The 20,062-nt window shown below is 37.4% G+C and overlaps 1 protein-coding gene across 3 annotated transcripts in view; it reads right to left on the reverse strand.

The window, feature by feature from the left end:
- Positions 1 to 5,246: 5,246 nt before the first annotated feature.
- Positions 5,247 to 20,062, reverse strand: part of LOC126964646 (amidophosphoribosyltransferase-like) — a 45,993-nt gene continuing 31,177 nt past the window's right edge. For 2 of the 3 annotated variants that reach the window (XM_050807885.1, XM_050807886.1), the window contains exons 6-14: positions 19,831 to 19,961; positions 18,367 to 18,485; positions 16,471 to 16,506; positions 14,704 to 14,793; positions 14,151 to 14,309; positions 13,250 to 13,377; positions 10,693 to 10,914; positions 9,502 to 9,622; positions 5,247 to 8,572 (exon numbers count right to left, since the gene is read on the reverse strand). In XM_050807885.1, the coding sequence (XP_050663842.1) occupies positions 8,418 to 8,572; positions 9,502 to 9,622; positions 10,693 to 10,914; positions 13,250 to 13,377; positions 14,151 to 14,309; positions 14,704 to 14,793; positions 16,471 to 16,506; positions 18,367 to 18,485; positions 19,831 to 19,961 (1,161 nt within the window). In that variant the 3' untranslated portion in view covers positions 5,247 to 8,417. The remainder of the gene's footprint in view (positions 8,573 to 9,501; positions 9,623 to 10,692; positions 10,915 to 13,249; positions 13,378 to 14,150; positions 14,310 to 14,703; positions 14,794 to 16,470; positions 16,507 to 18,366; positions 18,486 to 19,830; positions 19,962 to 20,062) is intronic. The other variant, XM_050807887.1, reaches the window with a different exon arrangement.

Here is a 20,062-nt window from a genome sequence, read left to right on the forward strand (position 1 = left end):
ACTTAAACTATGTTCTCAGTGGCGTTTCGGGTTTTAGCTACGATTTTGATATATTCACAGGACAGCACAGAACCGATGTGCCAGATAATTGCAGGACAATTATGGTATTTGAAAGCAACAGGCAATTTTGTTACAAGATTGCTAGATACAGTTACACGCAATGTAAACCACAAGCTGTTCATTGATAACTTCTACACCAGTCTTCCACTTATGGCATTTCTCCATGGCATTGGAATTTTACCATTAGGTACGATACAACTATCAAGAGCTAAGGTCATTAATGTGAACAAAAAATAATTGCAGAAATCTCCAAGAGGTCACTGTGTTGAGAAATCCACAGTAATCGACGGCGTACAACTGAATGTGACTATGTGGGTAGACAACAAAATAGTAAGTCTATGCTCTTCCTATGTTGGGAAGGAACCCATGGCGCCTGCAAAAAGATATTCAAAAAAAGATAAGCAATTAATTGAAATCCCTCGTCAAAAAGCTGTTGAAATATATAATCAATATATGGGAGGGGTCGATTTATTTGATGCAATGTCCCAGCATTTTAATTTCAATTCCAGCATTTTACAGAATTACAATAAGGAGTAAAAAATGGTACCACCGCCTCTTTTTCCACATGTTGGATATGACTATTGTGAACAGCTGGCTTTTGTGGCGTCGCCGAAACAAACAAATTGCTGAAAGGAAACAGGAGGAACCGATTTATATGCCGCTGTTGGATGTTAAAATCAATATTGCTGAGGTATTGATGTGCGAGACGACCGGAGTTTTTACTCCTACCACCCGAGGTCGAGGGCGCCCTCCGACAGACAATCTTGAACCAATTAAAAAGAGGCGACGTCTGGAACTACCTCCGGAAGAAGTAGTACACGACTCAATTGGACATTGGCCCAACTGGGGTGAAAAACGCCAGCGCTGCAAAAGTTGCTTACCATACCTTTACTGCAGTAAATGCATTTGTTACTTTTGTTTAAACAAAGAACGAAATTGTTTTAAAACCTTTCATTTAGAATAAAATTGAATTAAACACTTTCATTGTATTTTAATTTGTTTTATTTCATCAGGATTAAATATAAATAGATATATAACTAAAGACACACACCCTTACTGCATTTAGTATCATATATATGTTAAAGAAAGTACAGGGCAATCATGCAGTTAGGTACACCTAACTGCATGATTGCCCTGTACTTTCCCCGGGGCATAAAAAGAATAGGGGAGTCCCAGGCCCATGGGTGTCGTAAGAGGCGACTAAGCGCTTTTTAGAAGTGGGAGAGTCACGCAGCCGTCTTTTGACGTCAGCACAATCGGGCAAGACTCGTCCGGGTTATTTACCACACTCGCACAGAATACCGGCGTGAAGTAGCGGCCTAGTGCCGCTATGTTTCGCATAGGTTAGTGTCGAGGACCGGAGGCCATTTCCGTCCCCGAGTACAAAATTTTTTGCCTCATGCCAGAGTATGTGTGTACGTTAGGGAGGATATTTGCTGTCGCCGTCTCGGCAATTTTGAGGGTAGGGACCTGTCCACTCTCAGGCTCCGCGTAGATTTAGAGGACCGCGTCCGCATCTATGCGTGTGTCTACAGGTCCCATAGTGGTAACGCAGAAACCGATCATCTCATGGGCTGCGTTCAAGCGGCCATTGACGACGTGCTTGCATAGATCCCCTCCGCTGAAATCGTAGTCTTGGGTGATTTCAACGGGCACAATGCCGAATGGCTTGGATCACGTACCACAGACTACGCAGGGCGATCTGTGCATAATTTTGCATTGGCGTACGATCTGTCCCAACCGGATGTGGATAGCCACATGCCGTCCTTATTAGATCTTCTGCTGACTACACATCCGGATGGTTACCAGGTCATTGTCGACGCCCCTCTCGGAACGTCCGACCATTGCTTGGTCAGGAGTGTAGTCCCTATACGACGCCCACGTCACAGACCACCAGCGACCCGCCGCGTTTGGCACTACAAGTCAGCAGATTGGGATAGGATGCGATCCTTTTTTGCATCCTACCCTTGGAGCAGGGTTTGTTTCCCTTCGGATGATCCTAGTGCCTGCGCCGTTGCAGTAGCCGATGTGATACTACAGAGCATGGATATTTTTATAGCAAGCTCTGTAGTACCGATCGGTGGCAGATCACAGCCCTGGTTCGATGCGTCAGTTAAAGCAGCATCTGACTGCAAAAAACATGCGTATCGAACTTGGGTTGCGGCGCTGGGCACAAAGGATCCGAACTGCATAGTTCTAAAGAGGAAATACAACCGTGCTTCCAGATTTTTTAAGCGGCAAATCACCCATGCAAAGTCAAAACACGTCGTCAAAATCGGCGAGCAGCTTTCCAGTTACCCGACCGGAACACGCAAGTTCTGGTCGTTGTCAAAAGCTGCTCTTGGTAACTTCAGCCAGCCGTCCATGCCGCCGTTGCACATGAGGAATGACACCCTGGCCCATACGGCAAAAGAGAAAACCGATCTCCTGTGCGCTCTTTTCGCCTCCAACTCGACTCTTGACGACAACGGAAAAACACCGCCGACCATCCCGTGGTGTCAGAGCTCTATGCCTGAAGTACAGTTCCGACAGAAAACTGTTAGGCGAGCTCTGTTTTCGTTGGACGTCAGGAAGTCAAGCGGGCCGGATGGCATTTCTCCAATCGTGCTTAGAACGTGTGCCCCTGAGTTGACGCCGGTGCTAACGCGTTTATTCCGGCACTCTTATTCCAAAGGCGTAGTCCCTGACTCATGGAAGTCAGCCCTTGTCCATCCGATCCAAAAAAAAGGAGACAGTTCGGATCCGGCAAACTACAGGCCTATTGCTATTACCTCCCTGCTCTCCAAAATCATGGAGAGCATAATTAGCCGTCAGCTCTTGGTATACCTAGAGGGTCACCAGTTGATCAACGACCGAGTATACGGGTTTCGCCATGGTCGGTCGGCAGGTGATCTTCTGGTATACCTAACACATAGATGGGCTGCGGCTATTGAAAGCAAGGGGGAAGGCCTGGCAGTTAGCCTGGATATAGCGAAGGCCTTTGATCGTGTATGGCATAAGGCGCTCCTCTCTAAACTTTCATCATTTGGGCTTCCCGAGAGCTTGTGCAAGTGGACCTCCAGCTTTCTCACTGGGCGCAGCATACAGGTCGTTGTCGACGGACATTGCTCGAACCCGAAGCCCGTGAATGCTGGAGTGCCCCAAGGCTGTGTGCTATCTCCTACGCTGTTTCTTCTGCATATCAATGATATAATAATAATAATAAATTTCGTTTATTTCAAAGATTACATATACATTTTTTAGTGGTTGAGACTTCCCAGTAAGTTGTCTTAGGACACTTGTATTGGGAATATCTCGCAACTTCCTTAGCAGATAACTTTTTATTTAGTAAACAATATAAAAATAAACAGAAATGATTAAAAACCAAATTTTACAATTTACAATTAATTGTGTGTGTGTGTGTGAGTGAGTGAGTGAGTGTGTGGATGTGGGTCCTATCCTATCGAGTCCTCTCTCGAGAAGGTCGCGAAATGGGATAAATTGAACCTTGTCCAATTTAACCCCCAGAATACTCAAGTTTGCGCGTTTACCACTAAAAAAAACCCATTTGTCGCATCACCGCTCTTCGACAACACTTCCCTAAAAGCCTCGCCTAGTATCGGAATACTGGGTCTCGAAATCTCGAGCGATTGCCAATTCCGTGGCCATCTGGAGGGCAAAGCCAAATTGGCTTCAAAGAAACTGGGCGTCATTAATAGAGCATGGCAATACTTCAAGCCGGCCCACATTCTAGCGCTGTACAAAGCGCAGGTCCGGCCACTCATGGAGTATTGCTGTCATCTCTGGTCTGGCGCACCCCAGTATCAGCTCGATCAGAGCAGCTCGAATTGTCGGGGACCCAGTACTCTGTGAACGGCTGGATCACTTGGCGTTGCGTAGAGACGTCGCTTCACTGTGTGTCTTCTACCGCATTTATCACGGGTAGTGTTCCGAAGAGCTGTTTTACCTAATTCCTGCCGCCGAATTCCACCTTCGCACGACACGCCACAAGTTAGGATGTCATCCTCACCATCTGGATGTGTGGCGGTCCTCCTCCTTATTATATTGTTCCGGAGTACCTAGAATCACCTAAATTAATTTGAACAAAATCAAAAATCCATGCAGTAAAGGGTTAATTTAATTTGAGATTAAAAATTGTTGTATTTTGGAAATCAGAATAATTATTTATTACTCTAACTATTTTTGAAGTGATAACTTCTCATTCGTTACGTAACGCGATATTTCAGTCTGAAAAAAAAATATTGAAACAATTTTTAACCGTTATAATTTAATTGCTTAAAAATAGTTAAAAAAAATGTTTTAAATAAAAGAAAGAAAATTTGCAAATATTTTTTTGTTTGTTTATTACTACTTTTGTAATAATTCTTTAATAAAAGTCTACAATAATTCTCTGACGTTTGCGACATTCGTTATTTTTTTTTTGTTTCTTCGTCTATTATTACCGACGGGACACGACAGGACAGGCGAAGGGTTCGAGCCCATACAGCTAAATTCCTTTTCTCAAGTTAAACAGTTTCAATATTAAATAGTTCAAATAAGATTAGTTTAATATATCAGTTTTGTCGGGGTCCCAAAACGCACGTTTTTTTATTTTATGGAAAAGGAAGACACTCCAGCGTACGGGTCAGATGATGGTAGGTTATCACCGCCTTCTACACTCACCGTACTGTTTAAATTCTCTTTAACACTCGCCTGCCACACCAGAACAATCGCAGGAGCGTTGCCGCCGTTTTAGGAAGGTGGTATAAGAACTTTTTTTGAAGGTACCCATGTCGTATCGTCCCGGAAACACCGTAGAAGAAAGCTCATTCCACAGCTTTATAGTACGTGGAAGAAAGTTCCTTGATAACCGCATTGTGGAGGAAAGCCCAGCATCCAGATGGTGGGGATGATATTCTAATTTGTGGCGTGTCGTTTGAAGGTGTATTACGGCTAAAGGAATAAGGTCAAACAGCTCTTCGGAAGAATGCCCGTGATACATGCGGTAGAAGACACACAATGAAGTAAAGTCTCTACATAACGCCAGGTCATCGAGCGTTGTAAGCGGTGGAATGGTTCGAGCTGTCATATTGTCTGTTATTATATACTCGAATCCATCAGAAATAACTACAGTTCTGTATTTTGCATTCTTTTTTTATTCAGGTTTAAATATTTCAGGATTTTGTCAGGCGAAATAAAACGACACCTTAAAAATATTTGTACTCCAATATATTTATTTAAATTTTACAACGGCACATACAACAATGATTGTAAATCTTTACAATAACAATTTGTATATTTCGAGCATCATAATATGGAATGTTAAAACAGTCCAACAAATTATATAAATTCAGATCATAATTAAACGAGAAGGCACTTCAGTTCTAATAATAATTCACTAAAAATTTATGACGATAATAGTTTTTTTAGGTTGTCAAGACACAATAAACTAGGGTATAGATAAAAAATGCATGCAAGAAATAAGAAAAGCGTTGTTACCGTGAATGATTTTCATCAAAACAGTCAGCTATCGTTTATCAATAGATCCTTCGTATTTTGAATACTCAATATTGGAAGTCTATGGTAAAGATATTTTTTTTTATCCGAATCACCGCTCTTTTGGAAATGGGATTTAGCTTATTGAATATTATAACAATCATTTTATTGAAAGTTATATTCGCAAATAAAAAATAATATCTACATCCCGATATATCCACGCCAATATATTATTATCTTCATTAATTTAACGTTTTTAAATGCATAAAAATTACAAAAAAAAAAACGCGAATATTTTAATAAACCTACATTCTATTCCGTATTACTTAAAGTTAAATCTTAAATAAATATATCTGTTAAACACATCCAAATCTTGTACAATATATTATTTGTGCATGATTTCATTAAAGTTGAGTCGAAGCCAGCACAACTCGAATAACTCGCTAAGAGAAAAATAATATTAAAGAAGCCTTGCACACTAAATGTCTTATTAATAAAAGCAGTGTTATGTTACTCCAAGTTTAAAATTACTTCAACCTGTCATGTAATTCTGTCACTACAGAATTAATTGTAATTTTGTCACTACAAGAAAGGAAAAAGACAAAAAGATTTGAACTTGGAATAACTTCGCGTTTATGAATTACACAGATTTTTTTTTTAAATTTGGAGTAACTTTACTTCGAGTTTATTAATAACATAGTAACGGTTTTACATATAAACTTGGTATAAAGTTAAACCTGAGAACAAACCAAGGATATGCTATAAAATGTTTACACATAGACGTTTTGTATATAATTGGTTTATTTGTACGTATAACGTATGCCGCGTTTATTTGCAAGACCGCCTGACATTCGGTAAACTTCAGATTTATAATTGTTGTCAGCGCGATACTGAACATTTTGTATATTCCGTTTATTCTGAGGTATAACTTTATACCAATTTTATATTTTGTAAGGCCGTAAGTATTTATTTATAGTTTTACTTTTTATATTACAAACACATTGTATTTATTTGATAAAGGGCTTCGTGAATTATATTAATTATTATCAAATAATACAAGCAATAAAATAAAAAGAAAAAACGTTTTTTTTTAAGTAACTGTCATTATCAGCTAATCTATGATACAGTCAAACAAACAATGTGAAGACATTTTAAGCCGTATAAACATGACAACGACAGTCGGTCTATTTCATTGACTGACAAATTCATAAAAACAGTATTTTTTTTATTATGTACAGAACAACGTCTGACGGGTCGGCTAGTAGCTTAATATATAAACAAAGCATTCGAGAGTAGAACATCTCAAATGGAGATACAGCAAGATAGAAAAGGAAAGGGAATCTATTGTTACTGTAACCGATTATTAGTGATGGACAAGTCGTAAACAGTCAGCCACGCTTGGCAGTAGCTCCTTAGTGTTTTGAATACTAAACCACTAGCTAACGCACACATTGACATTTTATTTGATGACGCGTTATCGGACTGTCGGATCATCTATACACAAGTATAATCTAAGTCTGTGGTTTATTGCCTTTCAAAATATTCTTAATGATGTTATGAATATTCAAGAAACTGTCATAACCATAATGTTAATACCAGGAACAAACATAAACCTACTACTCGGCTAAGTCGAGATACGGCCGTTCCCAATATTCAGTCTATCTCTTACTTGAGATAAAAATCGTTGACTTTTCTGTCCCAATAAATTTATAGACGGTAACTCACCTTATCCGTACACGATGTCTGTCAATGGGACGACTTATAGCTTACCAGCGATAGAAGTTTGTATGGAAATTACAATTCACGCGTCCCAATATAAGGCGATAAGAATGACTTATCGGGTATATTGGGACAAGGAAAAGATAGTAATTTATCTGTAGATAGTATATTGGGAACCGCCGTGAGTAAGTCTTTTATGGGGCGATGTATATGCTTTTACAACAAGATCCCAGAAAATGTTCAAAACAAATGCATTAAGAAATTCAAAATAATTAAAATAAAAAGACGTTTATGTGGTAAAGATTACTTTTGCATAAATGACTTTCTGAAACCACAGATTGGGAATGGAGCGACCGCCGTCGAAGAAATTTTATAAAAGAGAAGCCCGCTGAGTTTCTTCTTCTCAGGTCTGGAGCATTTATTTCCGAATGGGAAGTTTTTGACCTTCAATAAGTGATTTCATATCCTATTTTGAATAAAAATATTTGAATTTGAATAATATGAATAATAGGGAATGTAACAGCTAAGGGTGCAGGGAATGTTTGTTTTAAAAACTTATGTTTTTGGAATAAAAAAAATCATTCATTGTAACCCAAAATGGAATCTCTTTTTCTTTGTTAGTTTTTTTTGGTTTTTATCTCATAAGATATCTACATACATTATATTATATAATAAAAATTACTTCTATTTGAAGCCATTCTTTTTTCAAGTTATGTTTTCATATTTTGAACGGAAATATATTATATTTCACAATGATTTTGATTCCTATATATAAGTGGTATATATATTTACGCTTAGATTATCTATATATCTAGATAGACTGTGACAGCTGTGAAAACGTCGAAAAAAATTGAGGTTGACAGTTAACCTCTATTTTGAGCAATGCATTAAACTAATAAACCTGGTATGATACCTTTTCTATACGTATAAATTTTCTAAGATTTTGATCTTAATTAAAAATATAACCTCCTTAGCAACATAATAAGAAAAGATGGACATGATATATTGTATGGGAAATGAGTATATCCATATACGTTCCCATTGTGACAATCTGTGTTGACAATTAATAATTATTGGATCCTATTGACATTGCCCTAACAAAAACATTTTGGCTGCATTTGCACCAATCACTGGACTGTATTTAGAAGAGTAACTATTACGTTCTACCAGTCGACGTCTTCCGGTAGACCGCCAGGATAGTCTCCGGTGAGGCAGGCCGTGCAATGCCCTCCCACTCCATCGCTGGGCGTGGCTTTCATGTTGTAGTGGATAGCACTAACCAGTCCTTCCACACTAAGGTATTCTAAGCTGTCGGCTCCTGAAATACAATTTACATTTATTATAACTCGCGAAAGAGGTCACTCGTCGAATCCAATTCGGAAGGGCAGCGTTCGGGAAGCTCCGTAAAATCTCGTCCCAAATACCACAGTGTATGAAGATGAAGGTTTTTAACCAGTGTGTTGCCTTGATAACTTATGATACGCAGACGTGGTCGTTAACTATGGGCCTGATGAGAAAGCTCATTGTCGCTCAGAGGGCAATGGAGAGCTCGCTAGCTATGCTCGGAGTTTCCCTTCGAGATTGAACCAGACATGAGGATCCGTAGGAGAACTAAGGTCACAGACATAGCCCTAATTATTGCGAAGCTGAAGTGGCAGTGGGCAAGGCACATAGTTCGATGGCCAGTAGGGCAGTAAAGTCCTCGAATTGCGACCACGTACTGGAAGACGCAGTGTTGGTAGGCCCCCAAGACAAGATAGAGCGATGATCTGGTCAAGATCGCCGGAATATGTTAGATGAGGACAGCGCAGGACCGATATATGGAGATCTTTGGAAGAGGTCTTTGTCCAGCAGTAGAAGTATTCCGGCTGATGATGATGATGAATGTGGTATTTAGTGCATAAATTAACAATCAGACAGTCCTAAGTACAGAGGCTGTGTGGCCGAAGACGAAACGGAATGATTCCATTAAATGACGTTTCCGTTTCTTGCAGGGGTGACCAACCAATGGGCAAAAACCTTAGTGAGTACGAAGTCGCTCCAAGAAGTTTGCGAACACCCCAGCCATGTTCTGAATTTCTGGAAGGAGCTGGGCTGGTTAGAATGACTGGCCAAAACTGTACGCAAAATGGACCATACTATACTATAGATCATTTAAAGAAAGCTTAAGCATTTAAATTTGACACTGCATCATGCATGTAAATATGACATAACAGCCCCTCAATTTTGAATTCATTTATAACTCACCAACATGTTCAGCAAGTTTGTAGGAGTCCATCTTGTTTGCAATCAGTTCCTCCCGGGTGGGAATGTTGATACCCATGTAGCATGGGTACTTGAGAGGCGGTGAAGCTATCCGAATGTGGACCTGCAACAAAGATTGGTTATAAATGATTTTTTATGACAATAAGGGACGAGACGAGCCGGACGTTCAGCTGATGCTAATTGATACGCACTGCCCATTACAACGCAGTGCCGCTCGGGATTCTTGAAAAACCCAAAAATTCTGAGCGGCACCACAATTGCGCTCGTCACCTTGAGACATAAGATGTTAAATCTCATTTGCCCAGTAATTTCACTAGCTACGGCTCTGTTCAGACCGAAATACAATAATGCTTACACATTACTGCTTCACGGCAGAAAAAGGCGCCGTTGTGGTACCCATAATTTAACCGGCATCCTGCGCTAAGGAGCCTCTCACAGGTAAATGCCCTCAGTCGCCTCTCACGCTACCTTTGGGCCTGGGACTTTCCTATGCTATTTATGCCCCGGGTAAAATTAGAATTGTTGAAATATTAAACCTTAACACCAGTTTGGAAATAAGAACCCCGTGGTGAGTGGTACTGAACATTATGATCTCTTATTGAGAATCAGTGACAACGTTGTAACTGTTAAGATGTACACAATCTCTATTGCACAATTATCATTTATTTTTATTTGTTTCTATTGCTTAACAAGGCAATATGTAAGATTTTTTCCTTTTTCTTCTGTGTTTAAATAAATTAATATGATTGCCGCTTGATTGTAATTATGATAATAGGTGTCGTTCAATTTTGGTTATAAACGTTTTTTAAAAATGCGTTTTGGTATGGTTTTAGTATGGATAGTACTGTGGCACAACGATGATATATTTAAAACAATAAAAATACCTAAACATAGCCGAGCGTACCGAACCATACGTCACTCGAACGGTTGGCTCAGTTGGAAGAGCACTCGAACGGACAATTTTAATTTAATAAATCCCAGAAGTGAGAGAAATCACTTTAAAAATAACAAATTGTTTAAAAAAGAACTGTTTAACCTATAATAGTGTGCCTTTGTGATATATAATAAAATTAAGTTAAGATTTTTGTGCATGTCCATGTGTGTTTGTCTCACCACTCCCCGTCACGTGAGCCTCTTGCCCGTTTGCTCTCTCTTATATTAAAAAAAACTAACCTCAGCAGCACCGGCGTCTCTAAGCAGCTTGATAATAGGTCCGATAGTGTTGCCCCGCACTATCGAGTCATCTATAAGCACGATCCGCTTCCCGCGCACGTTCTCCGAGAGCGCACCGAACTTCTTAGCCACGCCCAATTGCCGCAAGCGTGTGGACGGCTGAATGAACGTGCGCCCGACGTATCTGTTCTTACAGAGCACCTCCATGAAGGGGATGCCCGACTGTAAAAGTTTATTTAACTATTTTACATAAATTACCAAGTGGGGATGCGTAGACATAGATTTAAATCTCATGTTAAAAGTGAACTTAGTCAGAAAGCTTATTAGAAGGTAGTTGATTATCTTAATGAAAAGAATGATTGGTCCTAAAAATATAATATATTGCTCTTAAGTGCCCTTGATTAGGTTTTAAGATATATGTTTGACATTAATGAGTGTAAAGTTTATACCTATACTAAATAAAGGAAACGGAGATTTTTGGACCAAAATGTAATAAGTTGAGATATAGTTTATAAAAATTTTCATATTTTTCTATTTCAAAATATAGAAAAATTAACCTAATTCACAATTTAGAAAACGAGAACTCCTAAAATATAATTTTCATTATCTTAAAATTCACGATTAAAATGGGATATCGTTTACTATAATCGATTAATGTGAATATAGTATCTAAAAAAAACATTATAATTAACATAACATAATGTTTTTAGTTAAAAAAAATTAAATATCAACTTAATATTATTAAGAAATCGATCGAAGAAAAGTCGATTCTAAATCTCGTTCTGTATTTTTAATCTGTGCTGACAGTGACAGCCACAGAATTGTCTAGAATGTCAATTGTCAATCACTCGTTTCGTAGTATCGTTTGTGCGTACCAACGCGATTTGTCATTTGCGTGTTTTCCGTTATTTTATTCATATTTTCCTTATTTCTATTTGACTTCTGATATTGCTAAACTTGTACGATCATTATCGTACAACAAAAAAAATAGCATTTAAAAATCTGCTGTTTTAATGTAGATTGTTGCCCATATGTTGCATAACCTCAATTTTACAAAACGTTAAAAGTTATAGGAGATAACTCAGCTTTCAGATTGCCAAAAATCCTCAAATTCTCAGTGATGCTTTTTTAATTTATAAGCTATTTATTGACACCAATTTCATCCTTTTACATCTTGGCCCAATTATGTATAAAAGGGTATCCGTCTCCTTTTGATTTAATTTGATTCGAATGTTCATTGTATTAACATTTTCTAACGAAAAAGTGTATTAGAAATACCTACTTTCAATAAATTGTTTTGATTTGATTATTTATTTTGATAGTTAGTTGTATGATATTGTGATGACAAGAAACATTGGACGTAATAGTTATTAAAAATGATAGCGATTCGTACTAGGGTTTGCTACTTATCTCAATATAGAGTGAAAAGTTGTACAATCACACTTTTCTCTCGATGAAATAGAGATATATTTATTCGAAGTGACAATACCATAACACATTCCTTCAACACTTGGTGAACGTCATGATGCTACATCAGTTCGTAAAGGGGCTTTGACATGGGGAGAAGAACTGATAAGAAACTCCCAGCCCATGTTTTAAATTATTATTGTTAATTTCTTGAATTTATGCTCAGTGAGTCCTAGTATAAATGGATGTTAGAAAAACCCTGTACTATATCTTAAGGCGTATGTTGGTATTAAGTAGTAGTGAGTACATATAAATATCGATTTAAAACAAACTAATAATATACTTAAGATCAAAAGTCAGTAATCAATGAGAGCGCCAAAATTTGCACACCCGATCCATACGCGAGCTGCCGCGTAACTGAGTGAGTGTAAATGTTTTAAGGCGACACTAAATGCCAGCGACCTTGAGCGATATGAGTTCACGGCTGCCGGCCCGCCATCTATGTCACAAAGCCAATATTTTCAAAATTCTTGTGTGGAAAACAGTTTATATGCTTACAATCCTCGTTATTCACTACTAATCTGAATAAATGAACCTACACAAAAAAGTACAAGCTATAAGAATAACTTTTCTGAGAGAAGTACCAAAAAAATGCGTCACGCCATGCCAAAAAACTTGTTTAACTTCAAAGAAATGTGGTAGTTCAAAAAGGCTCGGCAGTGTTAACTATAACCAACAGCAAGCATTAGCAACCTACAAATAAGACTTAAGGATATGTATAACAGGATTAAGTAGTATTCATAGCTCAAAATGCTATACTTTCACCACAAAACTTGTCTAAAATGTTCTTTTTACTGTTGCATTTAATTTGAGAGGTTTTGATATTTTATTTTATTTTTAGTGGTGTCTCCGCATTCTACTTAATATCCGAGTCAATTATCATACACGTTCACATACGGTTTTTCTAGCATCGTATATATGTGTTACTCGAACGGTTAGCTCAGTTGGTAAGAGCGCTCGGACGGAACCCGAAAGGCGCGGGTTAGAGCTCCGCATCGTTCATAAATATTATTTTTATCTAAAATTAATCTCAGAAGTGAGGGATATCACTTTAAAATAACAAATTGCTTAGATAATAATAATAGTATACCTGTCTGGCGTAACCATGTGCCGCGGCAGTCCCTGACTCGGGCACAGACGACACGATGTCCGCGTCGACTGGAGACTCGCGCGCTAGCATACGACCGCACTGCAGCCGCGCAGAGTACACCATCTGGCCTGACAATATACAATACTCGTCAGTTATCAATGACGTTCAACATGGTATAATAATATACTCCGCCTGGTTTTCTCTTCCCACAATGGCCTAAGACTACTACGGATTTTGCATATATGAATTAACTGTAGCTTACATACATACTTGTTATCGCAATTGCTGACGGTATACAAAACAATCACGATATCGCTGCACTAATTAGGTCAAAATGAACTTGAATCTTTGAACATCAAAAAGCGATGTTGTCGTCCCGTGCGCTTCATGTCAAAGTCTTGCCTCTCGCTGCTTGCCAAATCTTGCGGTGAATTCAAAAGCCGTAATCGTGCATCGCTCTAGAGGTCGTGACTTTAGTCTTTCTAAATTTATTTAAATATTTATTTTTGTACTTAACTTCTATGCACTAGTATTGCTTATATTTTTATTAATATCATAGATATGCAATCCATACTTTATGTCATACTGACAGCCCGCCATTTCATCGCTACTTTCGTGTCTCTCACATATTTATTTAATAGCCTTTCACTACATTTAAAAAAATTATTATAATTAATAGTTATTAATAAAATCTTTATATTAAAATATATTTTATTCTTAGTTACAATTCTTAAATATGTACATTATAAGTATCATTTTTTAAAGTAACAATTGGTTAGAGTGAGAGAGTAGGTGCGGGAGGGAAAGGGAAGCAAGTCAGACTGGCGCCATAACGCGTTACGTAACGACACGGTTTATCCTCCCATAAGAAGTGATCATTTCAAAAACAGTAGACACAAACCTTCGAAGATGCTGTCGGCCCGCGCGAAGTACACGTATTCGAAAATGCAGAACGCCTGTTGTTTGGCCGGAGGCCGCTCCACCACGTCCACAGTACGGATCCCGTGACGGGACATCTCCACTATTTCACCCGGTAACACTTCCCGCACGTATCTCGCACCTGTAGTAATAAAAAAATCTAAATGTGTGCTGGGACACATTCTGAAACTTCAACGGACAAAGTTTATAAACAAGTATTTCAAACTTATCCGTCTATATTTAAAAGAAAATATTTCAAAGATATAATATACTAAAAACAATATTATCAAAAAAACATAAAAATAATGTGTTGTTTAAAAAAATATTTGAAGAAAATAATAATAAGAATAGTTCCAAAAAAAAACGAGAAAAAGAAAAAGATATATTTTTTGTGGTTTCTCAATGTAATTAGGAAAAACACTTATTGGCAATAGATAAATTTAAAAAATATACTTTTTCTAATAACTATGTTTGGAGCAAATTATTTCTTAATAAATTCTTATATTTAGTAGAATTTAACTGGGAATAGAACTTACCAATAGACAGGAATCCACATGATTCAGAAGACACGACCCATCCCTCTGCCCTTTCTTCCATTCCGTTCTTTGCACAACCGTTCATTAGAACTGCAAAAGAAATAATATCACCATCTTATTAAACCACCTTTATTCCAACGGTGCTTCGAATTTCACAATATGATGCATCCAAATAAGGGCAATTAATATTTATACAGATTATTCGTTATTACTTTATATTAAATAATAGATGTTTTAAACGTTTTTAACTTTGAACACGATTCACATATGCAGCACCTTACAAATTAATTTGTTTTATATATTACAGCCATTGTAAAATACTCTATTGATTGAAAAGAGTGGCCGTTGAGTTTATTGTATGTTGTCTCATGAGCTCTACTTCTTCCGAACATATGGTAGCATTCAGTAATTTAAAAGTAATATTTATAGTGACGATTCAAAAGCGCTTAGTTTGAGCAAAATTGAAAAAAGTTTATTTAACTTTGACTTTGAAAAATATGTATTATAGGAAGTCAGGAATATGAAACAACATATTGTCTTAGTTTTGGCTGTTTGAAGAAATCAGAGAAAAGGTTAAGCATTTATAAAGATATTAAGCGCGATCTTGATTTCATGACGAATAGAAAGAAATTGACAAAAAAGTATCTAATTCTATAACTCTAGGCTGTATGCTGTACTTGCCTTTGCATCTATCATCCTGAACGTTGAAAAAAAAATACAAAAATATATTACTCGGTTGCATTACCATAGCCACATATAATAATTTAAAAAAGTTTTTTCTCAATCATTATAATATGAAGTTTGTGGATGTTAAATAATCATAATTTCACTGTCCTTGTTGTCACTTTTACATGTAAAAGTATGTTAATAATAGAATTGATTATTATAGGATTATTATTACATAATAAAGGATAAATTCCCCGTAATGTAACACATGCTTTATGTATCCATTTGGGTTATATGGTATGTAAACAATTCCTTACACAATAAACCCAAGTATGAAAAGTAATTCAATTAGTAATAATTTATTTTAGATACAGTGTTATATGTTCTAGAATTTTTTATAGCAATTGATATGTATTCATTATAATATATAGACCCATAGTTAATTCACTCTCATGTCCTATTTATAAGACTCAAACACAAAATGCATTCTTCATTCAGTGACCCGTTTTAAAATGTCCTTACTTAGATTAAGCATTGGTCTCTGCTGCGCTCCAACTAGATACCGCAGGCTTAGTCGCAAAGTGCGGCAATATTCACTACGCCCAAATGGGTGTACTCGAGCCAGTCTTGAACACTGTGTGTGACATTGACGTGCCACATGTTCTGTTAAACTTTGCTAATAATTGAAATTAAAATGCCGGGTTTCGTATTAAAACTTAGTAAAAATAATTCTACAAGAAATAACAAAGACACTGGGATCACATAGCATCAGTATTTATTTTGTATTTTATTAATTTCAATGTAAAATAACACGAAGCGTATGTTACAAAATTTGAAAGATGCCATTGAGTGTCAAGATGCCACACACACAAGTATCTAATAGATGCCGCAATAAAAAAGCTATTGGTCTTAGGTAGTGCGGTATCTAGTTGGAGCACAGCGCAGACCAATCCTTAATCTAAGATTGTAAGTAAGTGTCCTTAAAACCGATTCAACAGATTCTCAACTTGTATCTTAAGTTGTATGTAATGATAATGAAATATTAAACCCTGTTGTGTTTTATGTAATGAATAATGATAATGACAATGAATCATGCTTTACCCGCGGCATGCTGTGCAGATGATTGCTTGTAGACATCTGAAATATAGAATTAATAACATGAAAAATAATTTGGTAAAAAATAGATACGCTAACCCCTAACTCATGTCGTGCGGGCGGGAGGGTAATGCATTCTAATGTACACAAGGGGCTATGTTCACCGACAAATAAGCAAGAGTTTAAAAATATAAACGGCAGTATTGATAATAAATGCTGTTCATCACATCCTAATCATTGTTTACAGACGATAATCATAATCGTAAATCGACCACGAAAGGCCTGGTTAATCGTTGAAGGGTGATTATTATGACAGTTCTTTGTTTGTTTACTTCTTACCACAGAGAACACTAGGTAAACGTAATAACTACTGTAGTGTATTGACATCTAGTCTGAATTGAGTATGTGTTAACAATCATTGTCACTGTCATGTAATCGACAGTGACATTAACCGTGTGACGTTGAGTGCTATATAAGGAAAACACAGTACAGCGGGAGCGTTTATCCCAGCAGATACTCTATAGGGAGTGCCGCTTGCGCCTCTCTCTCCTCAAGAGAAGGTCGCCTTCGATGAAGGCATAGAGGGCATTTGCCCAAAGCTAACCTCAGGTGGAGTTTAGTGGGTAAGCACTTAGGTTTTACGTGAGTCCCACATAACCAAAACACATGGGCATTCACCACCTCCCGTCATTACCCCGGAGGGTAGCCCTTTCCTTTTGTCTGGGCGCAAAAAAAAGCGGGATCGCCAGTTCCAATTGGCTATCGGTTGTGAACGGACGTCCCCCGGGGTAGTGCGACATAGTGAAAAACAGCTGTTGTTTCACTCGTGACCGAACGTACAGGGACATTACAACCACCATAGATAATATAGAAGTACCTACCTACCTAATTATTTGTGATACAAGCATAAACATCATTTCATTTAAAGGGCTTACTTTTTTATTTGGTTATATGTATAATAAGAGTTTGTAATCCGCTCGGTTTAATAACCACAATTAGAAAGGTGACGGTAAACGAAATAAAATCCTCCATGTTTAACCAATGTCATTATCAATAATATCGGTCGGTTTTAAAATCCAGGATTATCTTCGTTTCGGTGAACTTATTTGATCATAACATTTGAATAATTTTATTATTTTTCGCAAAATAACGTCTATTTTCTACACCATTTTTTTTAAATACTAAAATTTATACATTCCTATAAGCAACACTTCAGTCTCTATGCAATTATCTATAATGTTCCCAAATAGACTGCAAATGAACTCCCATACCGATAGGTACTATAATTGCCCAAACTGTAAACATACCATGCTGTTATCTACTATAATCAACTCCACAAAAATGTGTATCCTTCAATAATTTATACGTCTAGATAGTCTCTTAGTGTTACAACCGACAAAAACAGGCCAGGAAGATTAGTTTAGTGTGTGTGACAAGCTACGTCTAACACAGCGATTTGTATGACACTTTGTGTTAGTGTGCGTGAATTGCTCAATTTTTTTTTGTTAATAATAATACGAGACGAGCAGGATGATCAGCTGATGGTTATTGATACGCCCTGCATATAACATTGCAGTGCCGCTCAGGAATATTGAAAAACCCAAAAATGAAGATGTTAAGTCTCGTTTGCCCAGTAATTACACTAGCTACGGCGCCCTTCAGACGGAAACCCAGTAATGTTTGCACATTACTGCTTCATGGCAGGAATAGGCGCCGTTATGGTACCCATAATCTCACCGGTATCCTGTGCAAAGGAGCTCCCACTTGTAAAAAATAGGCTCTAAATAGATTCAGTACTAAAAATATTTTTTTTTTCAACGTTTTCACAGCTGTCATAGTGTATATATCATGTATGATGGATGTATATATAATTTAAGTGTGTATCATGCAACAGTAACTCACAGGAAGATCCCAATGGTAATATCTTGCCAAGGCACAGCGGTCGGTTGCCGTACGGATCACGCACGGCGTATATTTTGTCCTTCAACATTATCACCAGAGAGTAGCTCAGTGGTGCCAGCCTATAAAACAAAGTATCAAAGAATATAATAATAATGTATAGAAGTCTCACTTCCCAAAATCAATTGAAGAAATAGGGACTCTTGCGGCCATACAATAAGGTTTAATTCAGATCGCACCGCCGTATTAACCTACATTTTTATTTACCTATAAATTGCCTCTCTTTCTTTCTTCTTATTGTCTTCTTTAGCCAAAACTGTACCTACCTAGTAGGTAGGTCATCTTTTAAAAATTGCGTAGTTTTTTCTATAATATAAATAGGTATGTCATCGTAATAAACAATATTCTTTCGTTGTCAAATCCTAAGTCTACATTAGTTGCAGATTGTAATGTCATCTATACTAATATTATAAAGCTGCAGTGTTTGTTTGTTTGTTTGAACGCGCTTATCTCTGGTACTACTGGTCCGATTTGAATGATTCTTTCAGTGTTGGGTAGTGTATTTATCGAGGAAGGCTATAGCCTATAGGCTATGTTTTTTTTTTTCCAAATTAGGGATCCGTAATAAAATTACTATTTTGTAACACAAGGTGTAAAATCGAAAACCTATTTTTGCGTGCGCTGCAAAAACTATTGACAATAGAACAAAATTATGTACAGGCTATAATATATGCAATATATTATTACTTATAAAACTATCGCGTGAATTATACTTTATATGGCAAAACAACGTTTGCCGGGTCAGCTAGTATTAATAATATTGACACACTTTTTACTTAAACTATCTTTCCCCAAGTTAGCATATATAGCCTGTGTTATGGGTTACAAGACAACGATATATTTAATACAATATACTTACTTAAATCAAAACATACATAAATTCATATAAACATACATAAATACATTTAAACATCCATGACTCGGAAACAAACATCCATATTCATCATATAAATGCTTGCACCTACCGGGATTCGAATCCGGGACCTCTAGCTTAGTAGGTAGGAACGCTAACCACTCGGCTATACAGGTTGTCGATGTATGCGTTGGAAGACCACGACATAGACTAAGTATAGGAGATATATAGATAAGTAGCTATCATGAATGGTAATTTCATTATAATAATAATGACTTTAAATTAGATTGTTTCAGGGTCTTTAGGAAGCTTAAATAATTTAAATATGGATCGCAATGACAACATGCTTTGCTTTTTTATGTTTCTCCATTTTTAAAAGATCGGTCGGACCGGTGAAGTCGGTGAGCAAAACTAGCGCGTGCGTCACTGCCCGCTCTTGAGTCCTTACTGGCTGGTATACTCTGTAGAGGCCGCCACACGTACTTACGATTTGAATACCTACACGGGGAGTGAGACAGGCCTGGTTATAAGGAATTTATGATGGAAATACGAACCTCATGAGGTGATTGATCCTCGCGGGCCAGTCGGGTCCATTGGTTTCTCCTTCGGGTGGGTTAAGACACAGCGCCTGCGTTATCAGCTCGGAGTCCGAGTGGGTAGACAGACCAACGCCTCGACCCAGGACCTTGACATAAAAAGTTTTTTGTAATTACTTTCAAGGAATGCTGCAGTAGTTTTGGCAATTCATTATCAGTTCCGGCCTTTGATGATAGTTAGTTTGTTTTA

The sequence above is a fragment of the Leptidea sinapis genome, chromosome 5 (assembly GCF_905404315.1).
Source record: "Leptidea sinapis chromosome 5, ilLepSina1.1, whole genome shotgun sequence".
Taxonomy (NCBI): domain Eukaryota; kingdom Metazoa; phylum Arthropoda; class Insecta; order Lepidoptera; family Pieridae; genus Leptidea; species Leptidea sinapis.